We start from the raw sequence: 15,186 nt of genomic DNA, 5'->3' as shown, positions 1-15,186 counted from the left end.
CACACCAGAAGCATTATGTATCTCCAAGATATTTTGCTATTAGCAATAAATAGCTTTAGATATCATAATCTTGGTATTTTAGATGGTTGTTACCATAGACTTTTTAAAGTTGAAGTATAGCTGATTTACAATGCTGTGCTAATCACTGCTGTACTGCAAATATATATATATATTTATTCTTTTTTCCATTATGATTTATCATAGGATACTGAATATAGTTCTCTTTGCTATACAGTAGGACCTTGTTTATCCATTCAAAAGCTTACATTTGCTAACCATAGACTTGTTCAGCGTCTAGACAGACTCACTGGGAAAAAAAAAAACAGTCTTAAAATTATGTACTACTAATACATGCCTTATTTCTTCGAAAATGTATAGGATTTTGAGTTTTCATTTAAAATATTTGTATATTCTTTTGCCTTATGATGAAAGTCTTATTTGCCAATTATATTAATACACTTTGCATATGTTTCTAATAATTAATGCCAAATAACTGGCAAAATGTGAGTATGGACAAATATATGCCTCTGTGTAACTTGTGATTTTTTTTACAAGTATACATAGAACATCATGCTGATGGACAACCAGGGAAATTTTTTTATTTGAATCTTGATATCTAATTTTGATTAATATTTTTCAACAATTGTGACATATATGTGTAAAACTACTTCACGAAGCCTAGTTTATCCTTTTATCCTGTGAAATCTTTGCCTCGATTTATATTGCTCTACTTTCTTAAAAAGAAAAAATTGGAAACACACATGTTTTATATCTTACATTTTTCTTCTCAGAGTGTATTGTGGGGGAAGACCTGTATCAGTACACAGATAACTCCCTCACACATCTCTGCAGCCTCAGAGTTTCCTATTGTGCATTTGGCCACTTACACTCATACAGCAGTTGACTTCATGATCATAGTCTTCATTTCCATTGCCTTTGCACACATGAGCAAAAATTCTAAATGCCCACTTAACATGAGATTATACGAGATGCAGGCTTAATATTGAAAATTGAGGGACATGGTGATTATGACACACTTCTTTTCAAATTTTTAACTCTTCATTCCTCTAACTTCAGTAAAACGAGTGCCCTCTAGGCACTGATGTGATGTTTTCTGCCAGCTTGGAAATGGGGACTATATTCCTCATTGAGACAGGAATTGGCCTCATGGGAAATATCTCCCTCTTTTGTCTTTATAACTTCACTTTGCTCACTGGACGTAGTTTGAGATCCACAGACCCAATCCTCATGCAACTGGTCATTGCCAATGCCACAGTTCTTTTCTCTAAAGGCATACCACAGACACTGGCAGCTTTCGGATGGAGGTATTTCCTGGATGACACTGGATGTAAACTTGTCTTCTATTTCCACAGAGTAGCCATGGGAGTTTCTTTTAGCACCATCTGCCTCTTCAATGGCTTCCAGGCCATTAAACTCAAGCCCAGTATCTGGAGGTGGATGGAACTCCAGACGAGAGCTCTAAGATTCATTGGCTTCTGCTGTTTCCTCTGCTGGATTGTGCATATCTTGATAAATTCATGTGTTCTTATCATAGTAAAGGGTCCACTGAATGAGAAGAACTTCAGTACGAGAAATAATTACGGATACTGTTCTTGGTCTATGACAGAGGGTTCTGTAGGCTCATTATACACAGTCATGTATTTTTCCCTTGATGTTATGAGTTTAGGTTTTATGGTTTGGGCCAGTAGCACTATAGTTCTTTTCTTATGCAGACACAAACAGCGAGTCCAACACATTTACAGCAACCAACTCCCCCCCAGACCTTCTCGTGAGGTCAGAGCCACAAACACTGTCCTGATCCTGGCAAGCTCCTTTGTTACATTCTATACAATCTACATTGTTTTGACAATTTGGATGACTCTAGTTGCAAACCGAGGGCAGTGGATGGTGAACATCTCTGTCCTTTTGGCCACATGTTTTCCAGCATTCAGCCCCTTTGTGCTTATTATCAAGGACACTCGTATCTCTCAGTTCTGCTTTGCCTGTAGGGCAAGGAAAACACTGTTTGCTAATGTGATTGTTGTTCTATGAGTCTGTTCTCAGTGGCATTCAAATATTTATCTCAACATTTGTGAATATTTTGGGGTCCTCTTAAGTGTTGGACATTTATTAACCTTAAAAGGAAATATATTATCAGTTTCTAATGGCCAGCATTAAGTATTTAAATAATTAAAACTTATTTTTATCAGCTGTTTTCACTCAATTTCAAAATATTCTGACTTTAAATACTGATAGCTTATTTTTTAAAAAGGTCTATTTCTCTCTGGATAATTGAGTGTGCTCTATTTTTTAAAGTTTTACTCAATCTTTTATAATTGGAAATCCCAGCAATTTTAACGGAGTCTAGATATAATGTACATACATGTGTAAATATCTATATTCAACTGCCAATAGCATTTATTACATACCAAAATTATGAGTCTTTAGTCTTAGTTAATTCCATAATTATCAAATCTATTTTACTGTTGTTTTATAAAGTTAATATACACATGTTCAGTGATTTCCCTTGCTTATTTTAAAGTTTGTGTGAAAACTATCATTTATTTTATACTGCTTTTTTAACATTTAAAAGCAATATGCTGTGCTCAGTCACTTCAGTTGTGTCCAACTCTTTGCGACCGATGGGCTGTAGCCCGCCAGGCTCCTCTGTTCATGTGATTCTCCAGGCAAGAATACTGGAGTGGGTTGCCATGCCCTCCTCTAGGGGATCTTCCCAACCAAGGAATCGAACCCATATCTCTGGTGTCTCCTGCATTGTGGGCAGTTTCTTTACCCACTGAGCCACCTGGGAAGCCCATTAGTACACTAAGATCCCCTAGACCTTGTTCCCATTAGCTCATGGTATCAGAATGTGGAGAAGCAAACCTACAGATCTGTCTCCTGACTACCTTCATATGGCATGTAACTGGTCTGTTATCAACTGTGCACAGGCCTCCTGAATGCATGGTTTCTCCAGCCCTGCAGAGCCCATAAAATTGCTGCTGTAAGCGATATATGCAGTAACCAAGGGCACCAGTATAAAGACAAACGCTCACTGAAGTGTCAGAGCAGCATTTCACATACTCTCATCAAGCACAGGATATGAAGAAAGTGAAGAACAGAACCAGGAGAAATCATGTCCTAGAGCAGGCCTGGTAGGCACTGCGAGTGGGCTGTGCAGTAGTGTCTTATGTGGGTGTGTGTGTGTTAGTCACTCAGTTGTGTCCAACTCTTTTGCGACCCCATTGAACTGCAGCCTGCCAGGCTCCTCTGTCCATGGAATTCTCCAGGCAAGAATACTAGAGTGGATTGCCATTCCCTTCTCCACAGTGTCTTACATAAGAATTATTAATTTGCATTTCATAGGTCAAATTTATAAACAGTGATGTTCATTTAATCGCATCTGACTCTTTGCAACCCCATGGACTGCAGCACACCAAGCCTCCCTGTTCTTCACTATCTCCCAGAGTCTGTTGAAACTCATGTCCATTGGGTCAGTGATGCCATCCAACCACCATCCTCTGTAGCCCCCTTTTCTTTTCCAGTCAGTTATAAACAATAATCTCTATTAAATGTTAACCTGAAAAGAATGATACTGATTTTTGTTTTTATGTTAACCATTCTTCTATATTTTTTCATTCTTTTATTTTTAATGCAACTTTCTTGAAACTTGTGTTGATAACTGAAAAGAGAGTCTACCTCTTGTCAGTTAGCTTGCAAATAGCAACCCACTCCAGTGTTCTTGCCTGGAGAATCCCAGGGACGGCAGAGCCTGGTGGGCTGCCGTCTATGGGGTCGCATAGAGTTGGACACGACTGAAGCAACTTAGCAGCAGCAGCAGCAGCAGCAGGAATCTTTACTGTCTTAAATTAGGCTAATAGTTTTTTTAAAAAATAAGCTTTCTCACAAATCCCATTAACATCCACATACTGAATCCTCCTTTGTATCAGTTTATGCAGTTTTCAGAAAGTTTGAAGAATTCACGCCATTCTTGACACTAGTGCAATTACTAATATTGTGTCCATAACACATTAAGTTTGGCCCATCATTTCTATTCATTTGGTCCTTTCTGTCTCTAGTAACATATCCCCATATTTGGTGACCAGGGTAATCGGGAGGGAGAAATAGGGGAAAGAATGGGAATTCCTAGAACACAGGCTTTGTTGGGGTTTCTGCAGGAAAGGCAAGGCAGGGCTGGGTAAAAAGCTTAAGATTGGCTGGTTTGAATGATTTCCACAGGTTTTAGGGTAAATAGCCCTTTTCCTAGTCTAGTTCATGACCCTGGGTTGATTTAGGACAGGAGAAACATTCACATGTGTTTAAGTAGAAGGTGGCAAGGTCCTGAATCTACACTTGAATGGTGTGCTCCAGGGAGGCTATCTGCAGTAGAAACACAACTCTAGCTCTGAAGATGGCCCTGTGATTAGTCGCTGCCAAACTGACAGATATAGAATCTAAGAAAGTACCCATTAGAGAGGCAGAGAACGACCCTAAGTCCATATAAAAGGAGTTTTTACAGGTTGGCCCATAATTAGGTTTACTGTTTTTTATGGCATTATCCAAGAAAACATATGTAATTTGGGGGATAGTCATATTATCTTGGTAGAGTTGTAAAGTATATTAAAATTGTGAGATCTACAATAAATCTTGGTTTATGTCTCAGGGGAAGTTTGTAGGTCCAGCAGTGGTGTTGTGGGAGGGTGAAAGATGATGATTTAGTAAAGTTCATGTAAAGATTCGTGATATTTGGGTGTAACTAAGGGAAAGAAGTGGTCATGGTCAGAGATACAGGGCAGGAAATTGTGGTGTAAATGGAGGGGCTGGCAGGAGAAGGCACTGGGGGCTGAGGATTCCTCTGCCCAAGAAGTAGAGGGGTTGGTTGATCTGAGTCAGGTGCCTCCTGGGGAAATCATTACTCTCCACTAATATGCCAGCAAATTTGGAAAACTCAGCAGTGGCCACAGGATTGGAAAGGTCAGTCTTCATTCCAATCCCAAAGAAAGGGAATGCCAAAGAATGCTCAAACTACCGCACAATTGCACTCATCTCACACGCTAGTAAAGTCATGCTCAAAATCCTTCAAGCCAGGCTTCAGCAATATGTGAACTGTGAACTCCCAGATGTTCAAGCAGGTTTTAGAAAAGGCAGAGGCACCAGAGATCAAATTGCCAACATCCGCTGGATCATGGAGAAAGCAAGACAGTTCCAGAAAAATATCTATTTCTGCTTCGACTATGCCAAAGCCTTTGACTGTGTGGATCACAGTAAACTGTGGAAAATTCTGAAAGAGATGGGAATACCAGACCACCTGACCTGCCTCTTGAGAAACTTGTATGCAGGTCAGGAAGCAACAGTTAGAACTGTACATGGAACAACAGACTGGTTCCAAATAGGAAAAGGAGTACGTCAAGGCTGTATATTGTCACCTTGCTTATTTAACTTATATGCAGAGTACATCATGAGGAACACTGGGCTGGAAGAAGCACAAGCTGGAATCAAGATTGCTGGGAGAAATATCAATAACCTCAGATATGCAGATGACACTACCCTTATGGCAGAAAGTGAAGAGGAACTCAAAAGCCTCTTGATGAAAGTGAAAGAGAAGAGTGAAAAAGTTGGCTTGAAGCTCAATATTCAGAAAACAAAGATCATGGCATCTGGTCCCATCACTTCATGGGAAAAAGATGGAAAAACAGTGGAAACAGTGTCAGATTTTATTTTTTTGGGCTCCAAAATCACTGCGGATGCTGATTGCAGCCATGAAATTAAAAGACGCTTACTCCTTGGAAGGAAAGTTATGACCAACCTAGAGAGCATATTAAAAAGCAGAGACATTACTTTGCCAACAAAGGTCCGTCTAGTCAAGGCTATGGTTTTTCCCATGGTCATGTATGTATGTGAGAGTTGGACTGTGAAGAAAGCTGATCGCCGAAGAATTGATGCTTTTGAACTGTGGTGTTGGAGAAGACTCTTGAGAGTCCCTTGGATTGCAAGGAGATCCAACCAGTCCATTCTAAAGGAGATCAATCCTGGGTGTTCATTGGAAGGACTGATGCTAAAGCTGAAACTGCAATACTTTGGCCACCTCATGTGACGAGTTGACTCACTGGAAAAAGACTCTGATGCAGGGAAAGGTTGGGGGCGGGAGGAGAAGGGGACGACCGAGAATGAGATGGCTGGATGGCATCACTGACTCTGTGGACATGAGTTTGAGTGCACTCTGGGAGTTGGTGATGGACAGGGAGGCCTGGCGTGCTGTGATTCATGGGGTCGCGGAGAGTTGGACACGACTGAGCGACTGAACTGAACTGAATATTTAGAATGGCACTGGGACTTCCCTGGCCGACTAGTAGTTAGGCCACTGCACTTCCACTGCAGGGGACCGGGTTCCATTGCTAGACCTAGATCCCACATGACACAACAGATTCAGTGCAGTTAAAAGTTCTCTCCAAGGTTTTCATTGAGGTAGTCATATAGACAAAACATGTAATAAAAACTAAGCACCGTGCCAACGCTCTTAACATTTTGACTATAATCATGCCTCTGCTTTTACGTTGAGAATCCTGAGTTTAAGGCCTCTTCTTTTACTCCATTAACCATAGGCTTTGCTCTTATATTTAATGTATTCCATCCTTGCCTGCCCACAATACTACTTAGCTAATTTCTAGATATCAGGATGGGCCTACCATCCCTGCAGATGCCGCCATGATAGAAACATTTCCCAGAATGACGGGCTCAGTAGGTCGCAGACTGCGTGGGGAATGAGCTAACGACCAGAAGAGTAGCATCTCCGAGAGCGTGCAACGTGTCGGGGTGGGACTTCCAGCATCTTGCACATAGAGGTTATTATGACTGTTTTTGATACCATTCTCTGGATCAGAGGTTCGAGGTCCCCACTGCACAGTGGTGGGTCTGACGTTCACTGTGGGCGCTGCCATAGTGTCTCTACTGTGTCCTGCTCAGGTCTACCTCTTTTCTCCTGGGTAGCCCTGGCACTGCTCCGCCCACCCGTTCCCATGGCCACGCTGAAGGCCCAGGCCCAGGTGAATGTCAGCTCTCCAGACTCTCAACCTTGCTGCTGCTGCTAAATCACTTCAGTCGTGTCCGACTCTGTGTGACCCCATAGACAGCAGTCCACCAGGCTACCCCATCCCTGGGATTCTCCAGGCAAGAGTACTGGAGTGGGTTGCCACTTCCTTCTCCAACTCCCAACCCTAACCCTACTTAAAAATGAAGGTTCTCCGGCTCCAGCTATAGCAGTGCATGTTCCTGTTTCCAGAACAGCGGGGCAGTTATAGATACAGGGTCCCCAGTCTGACAGGGAATGATGAAATGTGTAAGAGTGTTACAGGCAGAGGGACACACATATTCAAAGCCTTGGAGGCACACATGAGTCAAGACCATTCTGGAAACCTGGGTTCCCTCTTGTGTCCGCAGGAAGCAGTGTGAAAGGAGGCACACTTTGGCAGTCCAAGCAGCTGGGTCTTCAGTCGGGGGCTCCTGGTAATCATGGACGTTGGAAGAGAGCAGGGACTCGGAGCCATGGTTTTCAAAGTATTTGAGATGTTGCTCAGGGCGAGCAGACTGGGCGGGACAAGGCATGATGAAAGTGGAGGGGGAAAAACCAGTGAGGAAGCCACAGGAGGACAGTTCTGGTGGTGGACAGTTCTAGAAGTGGCAGTAGCCTGGAGATTAATGCAGGTTCTTGATGGATCTTAATGATCGAAGTAAATAACCACTCAGATTTTTTGCCCAAACATCTAGGAGAATGGAGATGGGGAATTTGGTGGGAGAAACAGGATTCAGGGAAGATTATGAGTTGGATTTTGGATATGGGGATTCTGAGATGCCCCAAAGTGGAAGTGGCACATAAGCAACTGGATTCCAGGTCTGGAGTTTTGAGGAGGGACCCTGAGGCCTGGACCAGAATCAAGCCTTGTGCTCAGATTGGGAGAGCAGGTTTTACTGTCAGATGGATCCTGAAGAGGAATGTGCTGAAGGGCAGAACTAAATTGAGTGTGTAGTGGGGAGGAGTACTCTGTTTGGTACAAGAAGAATCTGCCAGAGGGGAAAGCAGTAGGAAGTAAAGAGCCATGGCTGGAATGGAAATATTGTTGGAAAATGTAGATGCTCCTTTTTTAAGTCTCAGCAGACTCACATATACTCCCTGTAAACAAGGGAAAGGCCAGTCAGGCTCGCGCACAGCCTAGACCCAATCATGAACAGAGGGGCCTCAGCTTTCTCAGGAACTTTCAACGTTAGAACTGGATGGACTTAAGGCCATCCAGGGACTTAATAATTGATCGAAATTGGCTCCAAAACCCACAGAGGATACCAGTTTTGCTTTTTGGAACTTTCTGGGATTTTATAATATTTTTGATCCATGGTTGCTTGACTGTGCAGATGCAAAACTGGTAGATATGCAAAGGATCAAGCAGTTTTATTAAATATCACATTTTCTTAAATGCTTAAAAGGCAGGTAAGAAGCACCCAAATTTTAAAAAACTCATCACTTTATTTACACCAATACCATTTCCTGAAGTGTTAATCCTGTGGGCAGAATTAGCTCACCTTTACTATTTTTTAAAGACATACATTAATTTGCTGCTTTAGCCATCTCTAAGTACATTCTTTAAAAGTATAAAGTACATTATGTTGTTCACAGGATTCACCCATGTTGTGGCAGGTATCAAAATTTCCTTCCTTTTTAAAGCTGAATAATATTCCAGTGTATGTATACAACACCTGTTTATCCATTCAGTGGTTGATGGACATTTGGGTTGTTTTGACCTGTGGCTATGGTGAATAACACTGCCGTGAACATGGCTGTACAAATATATCTTCATGTGCTTGCTTTAAAATGTTTTGGGTATATGCTTAAAAGTGAAATTGCTGAGTTATATGCTTAATCTATATTTAATTTTTTAAGATTTTGTCATACCATTTTCCATAGCAGCTCCACCATTTTACATTTCCACTAGCAATACCACAAGGGTCCCAAATCCTCCACACCCTAGCCAACTTCTACTACTTTCTTAGAAACTTCTAAATATACAATTCAGTTTTGTTATCTAAAGTCATTAAGCTGTGAATTACATCCACAAGTCTTAATCATCTTTCAACTAAAAGTCTGTAACTTCTGATATCCTTCACTCATTTTATCTACCTATCTTCTCCTGTTCTGGCAATCACTAATTGGTTGTCTGCATCTGAGTTTGGTGGTGGTGTTGATTTTTTTATTTTTTTCTAAGATTCTTGAACACCATGGGTTAGAACTGCTTGGATTCACTCATACAGGGATATTTTTCAGTAAATACAGAGCACTAAATGATCTTCAGTTGAATGAATCCACAACTGGGAAACTTCAGAAAGGACCTAAGCATCCACTGATTTCAGTATATGCATGGGATCCTGGAACCAATCCTCTGTGGAAACTGAGGGACCACTGGATTTGTCTTTCTCTCTCTGACTTATTTCACTTTAGCACACTGCCCTCAAAATCCAATCATATTGTTGTAAATGGGAAAATTTCCTTTTTTAATGGTTGAATAAAACTGAATAGTATTTCATATATATGACACGATTTTCATCCGGTCATCTATCAACGGACATGTAGGTTGTTTCTAAGTCTTGGATATTATAAATAATGCAGCAATAAACATGGGGTACATATATCTTTTTGAGATGATGATGATTTCAATCCCTTTGGATAAATACACAGTGATGGACCTGCTGATTATATGATAGTACTGTTTTTAGTTTTATAAGGATTCTTCATGCTCTTTTCAACAGGGGCTGAAACAATATACAGTCCCACCACCGGCGCACAAGGGGTCCCAATATACAGTCCTACCACCAGTGCACAAGGGGTTCCGTTTTTCCACATCTTCACCAATACTTATTTCTTGTCTTTTTCATAACAGATATAATAACAGGTATGAGGTGGTATCTCATTGTGATATTGATTTGCATTTCCCTGACCATTATTGATACTGAGCATCTTTTCATGCAGAAGATTCCCATTTTTTTATCTATTCCAAAAAGCTGTGTATTCAGATTTAACAAATAACAGTTTATACAAAAAAAAAAAAACCCAGCAACAATGTACTCCATCATGCATTTCCAAACACACTCATATATGTATGCTTATATAAAACTAAAACAAACGAGAACAATAACATAATGGAGAGAAAACAATTAGTATTTTTTTAAATTATAAGCTATTTAAACTACCCATGGCCCCAGGAGCGGTTGCCGCGGGCACCATGTGGTGACGCGGTGTGAGAGCGGAAGTGAGAAAGTGGCCAGCGACCCTAGACAAGTTGGCGGAGCTGTGTGCAAGCGGCAGCGATGGGGGGGTTCGGGCATATTTTTATTTAAAAATAAGTAAATAAATAAACTACCCATGAAGCCATAAAGTGTCACCTGAAAGTGTACTTGAATTAGTTTTAAATACATATTGGAAACTCTAGTGCAAATACATTAAAAATGAAAAGGAACAAGGATAGCTGATATGCTAACAAAGGAGAGAGAAAAGATCATACAAAATGATTCATTAAAACCACAGAAAGCAGACTGCAAGATTAAATAGGAAGAACAAGGGCAATGAAAAGAAAACAGTAACAAATATGTTAGACGTTTATCCAATTATATCAATATATTAAACATTGATAGTCTCAATGCACCAATTAAAAGAAAGATTATCAGACTGGATCAAAAAACAGAACTCAGTTATATGCTGTCTCCAAGAAACCCACTTTAAATACAGGCATACAGATAAATAGTAGGGACTTCCCTGGTGGTCCAGTGGTTAAGACAGCCCGCCCCCATTTCAGGGAACATGCATTTGATCCCACATCAAATCCCACAATCCCACATACTGAACAGTCAAAAATAAATAAATATATAACTGTATTAGTATCAAAACAGATTTCATGTAAGCAAAGTTATCAAGAATAGATGGTTTGAATGGGTCTACATCTATTAAAGAAACTGAATCAATAATGAATACACTTCCAAATTTTCTGGGAACGCCATTTGCCCAGATTGCTTCACTAGTCAAATCTGACAAACATTAATAAAGAGATTATTCAATTCTCTAATTGTTTTCAGAAAACAAAAACCAGGAAATAGTTCCACACTAATTTCATGAGAAAATACCAAAACAAAGACATTACAAGAAAACCATTGATCAATACCTCTCAAGAACATAACTGCAACAATCCTAACAAAGTTATCAGTAAACTGTTTCAAAAACTGTTGGAAAAGAATTATACGTTGTGACTACCTGAGAATGATCCAAGGAATGCAATGCCAATTTAACATTTAAAAACTAATTAATATAATCCATGTCATCAGCAGGTTACAAACCAACTTTTGGGGACTTCCCTGGTGGTCCAGTAGCTAAGACTCCACACTCCCAAGGCAGGGGTCTTGGGCTCAATCTCTGGTCAGGGAACTAAATCCGACAAGCCTCAACCAAGAGTTTGAAGCTGCAACTAAAGATCCCACATACCACAAATAAGACCCAGTGCAGTGAAATAAATGAAAAAACAAACAAAACCTCATCATCTCATCTATTCTGACAAAATCCAACAGTCATTCATGATAAAAATCTCATCATAACCTAAAAACATAAAAATATCTTCAAATTGATGATCTAAATAACATCCTACACCTACTATCACACTTACAAGAGAAAAACTAGAAACTCTCCCTCTACAATGAAGAAGGCAAGGATGTTCCCTCTTACAACTCCCTTTCAATTTTATACTAAAGTCAAAACAAAGGCAATGAGAGAAGGTTATATAAAGGTATACTGATCAGGAAGGAATAAAACTCTTCATTCTCAGATGACATGACTAGTTACGTAAAAAAACAAAAAACGGGAGGGGGGTTCAAGATGTGGAACACATGTACATCCGGGGCAGATTCATGTCAATGTATGGCAAAACCAATACAATAATGTAAAGTAATTAGCCTCCAATTAAAATGAATAAATTAAAAAAAAACCTTAATATAAACCATGAAAAAAAAACTAGATAAAAAAAAAAAATCCTGGACCAAAGAAGCAATTTATAGCAAGGTGTCAGCATACAAGGTTAATATACAAAAACCAATCATGTCAATACCATCAATGAACAAATGAATCTGAAATTAAAAACCATGTACATAGCACCCCCTCAAAGCGGGGGGGGGGTAGAAAAAGAAATACTAAGTTATAAATCTACCAAGATATGCACAAGAAGATCTACATGAGGGGAAACAAAAAAACTCTGATAAAGAAATCAGGAATTCCTTGATGGTTCAGTGGTTACCACTCCGTGCTTTCACTGAAGTAGTTGGCCTGGGTTGGATACCTGGTCAGGGAACTAAAATCCCTCAAACTGAGCAGTGTGGACAAAAAACAAACACTAATAAAGAAATCAAAGAACTAAATAGATATTTTATGTTCATAAATAGGAAGACCCACTATCGTCAAGATATCAGTTCTACCCAAATTCATCTATAGATTCAATGCAATCCAAATCAAAATCCCAGCAAGTTATTTTGTGGATATAAATAAATTGATCCCAAAGTTTATATGGAGACACAAAAGTCCCAGAATAAACAACACACTACTGAAGAACAAAGCTGGCAGACTGATACTACTCAACTTCAAGACTTAGTATCTAAAGTAATCAAGCCAATATGGTATTGTTTAAAGGATAGAGAAATTGATTAATGAACAGTATTGAGAAATAAACTCAAAATACACTCAACTGACCTTTGACAGATGAGCAAGCACAGTACAGTGGAGAAAAGGGAAGTTTTGGGAATAAGCGGTACTAGGACAACTAAACATCACATGTCAAAAAATGAACCTAGACACAAACATTATACCCATCACAACAAAATTAACTTAAAATGGACATGTTAAAAAAAAACACGTAAAATTTACTAAGAAAACAAAAACTCAAATACTAAATGAGAAAAACCCTTAACAGACACTATGTTAAAAAAAGATATACAGGTGACAAATGACTATATATACAAAGAAGCAAGGAAATGCAAATTAAAAAATACACAATGTTCCATACCTGTAAGAACGGCCAAAATCCAAACATTCACAACACCAAATGCTAGTAAGGATGTGGAGCAATAGGAATTTCACTCACTGCTGATTACAGTGCTTAAGAGATGCCACCGTGGATACAGAGAAATTGGAATCTTGGGAAAGGGTCTTGTAGGTGTAAGATTACTGAAACTGAATGGTGCCCTGCAAGACTTTGGGGTTTCAGGTGTCATGGCACTAAGGAGTAGAGATGCACTCTGCCTAACCATGTTAACTGCAGCACATGACCAAGGAATTAAAGAAAGTAGTGCCCACAGTCCACATGTGAGAAAGACTCAGCTGCCAACTCCAATACTTTGGCCACCTGATGCGAATAACTGACTCACTGGAAAAGACCCTGATGCTGGGAAAGACTGAAGGCGGGAGGAGGAGTTGACAGAGGATGAGATGGTTGGATGACATCACCGACTCAATGGACATGAGTTTGAGTAAACTCCGGCAATTGGTGATGAACAGGGAGGCCTGGCATGCTGCAGTCCACAGGGTTGCAAAGAGCTGGACACGACTGAGCGACTGAACTGAACTGAACTGAAGCAGAGTGCTGGGGTTAAGTGGAAGTGCATACATGCACATGTTTTCATCTGCTCAGCCAGCCTATGTCTTTTGGGAAAGCCTCTGTTTTTTTATGTGAACCTCCCATTGCTTCCAAGATACACAGGCAGTCATTTCAAGCCTAAATCCTGCTCTCCCCTGCTCTTGATTCCCACTGAAAAGGAAGGAGACCTGCACTTACCTAAACCAGCTAGTCCTCACCTCACAGAACATCCACATACTGGTATGGGATCCAGGACCACTGGTGGAAGGAAATGGGAACCCCCTTATAGGAACCTGACCTGCACTCAGGTCCCTGAGTATGGGGTTCTCCTGGGTCCCAAAAACAAAGGGCTGGGAGAATGGCAGGTGAAGAGCCCCAAGACCCTCCTCAAATACAGAGAATGTGTGCATGAGCGTGAGAATAAGTGAGGGCCTGGAACAACCTCCACTTGCCCAAAGTGTTTCTTCAGCCTCTGTAATGTGTAAGAAAAGGCAGGCTATGGAGGGCAGTGACCATGGCAGTGTGTCAGAGCCTCACGCACTTTTCCACACGCTGGGTAAGGGCTGCCCGCCCACCCCTATCCTCTGAGCCAGGCTCCTCTCCTTTTCCCTGAGGACAGCTCAGTACTTCTCACAACTGGACCTCTGCCCGGTACCAGAAGCCAGGTAACCTCGGGCGGACTGGCAAACCACTCCTCTGTGCCTCTGTTCCCAGTGCTATCTATTTCTTACCAGTAGTGACTTTGGAAGAGTCACAACTTCCTCTGTCTCAGTGACCTCATCACCCTGAAGTCTGTGCTTCCACTCAACAGGCTCAGGAGTACTTTTTAAATTTACTTTTAATGGGAGGATAATTGCTTTACAATATCCTGCTGGCTTCTGCCATGGAGTGTTTTTAAAAGCCTAATTCAGGTGATGTCCATCCTGTGCTCAAACCCTCCACTGCTCCCAGCGCCAAAAGAAGGAAGGTACAACCTCTCATCCACCACTCCAGGTGCGGCCTGGCCTCAAGCTTTCTTCCTCTCAGAAACAAGCTGGACTCCGGTTCCCTGAATGGTTCTGCTTCAGTTGCATCTCTAAGCCTCACTCATGTGGAAAAAAGAGAAACGACCCCTGAAGATCTCAGTGAACCAAGAGTCTGGGGGTAGAGTGACGTGGACAGGCTCCTCTCACCCCTGGCGTTCTTAACTCTCTGTGGAAACAGGCAGGGGAAGACCCTGGAGCATGCCTCCTCACTCACCTGAGGCGACGGGTCCCTCAGCGCAGGCGCCGCCATCGTTAACTTCTGGGCGGAGTGAGGCGGTGACGGTCGAGCTACCAGGTCCCACTTTGCACGGAAACTCCCTGCAGGCGGCGGTGTCCCCGACCCCCAGAACCGCCCAGGTTCGGGGAGCACAGAGCCTCCTCTTGCGCCTCTTGTCCCGTAAGCCCGCTCCCAATACCACAAACCAGACCTTCTGACCAGCTCCACAAACCTCACCGTAACCAAAACGGCTGCCACTTAGAAACCGGAAGTCCCTCTCTAGGAAGTTCGCAGT

At 41.3% G+C, this 15,186-nt stretch overlaps 1 protein-coding gene across 1 annotated transcript; it reads left to right on the top strand.

Annotated features, from left to right (window-relative positions):
• Positions 1-2: 2 nt before the first annotated feature.
• On the top strand, positions 3-6,124 carry VN1R1 (vomeronasal 1 receptor 1). The gene has a single exon (XM_088830432.1). The coding sequence runs from the start codon at positions 1,108-1,110 to the stop codon at positions 2,050-2,052; it is 945 nt and encodes a 314-aa protein (XP_088686558.1). The 5' UTR covers positions 3-1,107; the 3' UTR covers positions 2,053-6,124.
• Positions 6,125-15,186: the final 9,062 nt, after the last annotated feature.

Source organism: Moschus berezovskii, chromosome 22 (genome assembly GCF_049115385.1).
Source record: "Moschus berezovskii isolate FMDL1 chromosome 22, NW_MosBer_1.0, whole genome shotgun sequence".
Classification (NCBI taxonomy): Eukaryota; Metazoa; Chordata; class Mammalia; order Artiodactyla; family Moschidae; genus Moschus; species Moschus berezovskii.
Note: the sequence above shows the minus strand (reverse complement) of the source record. Positions and strands in the feature narration are given on the sequence as shown.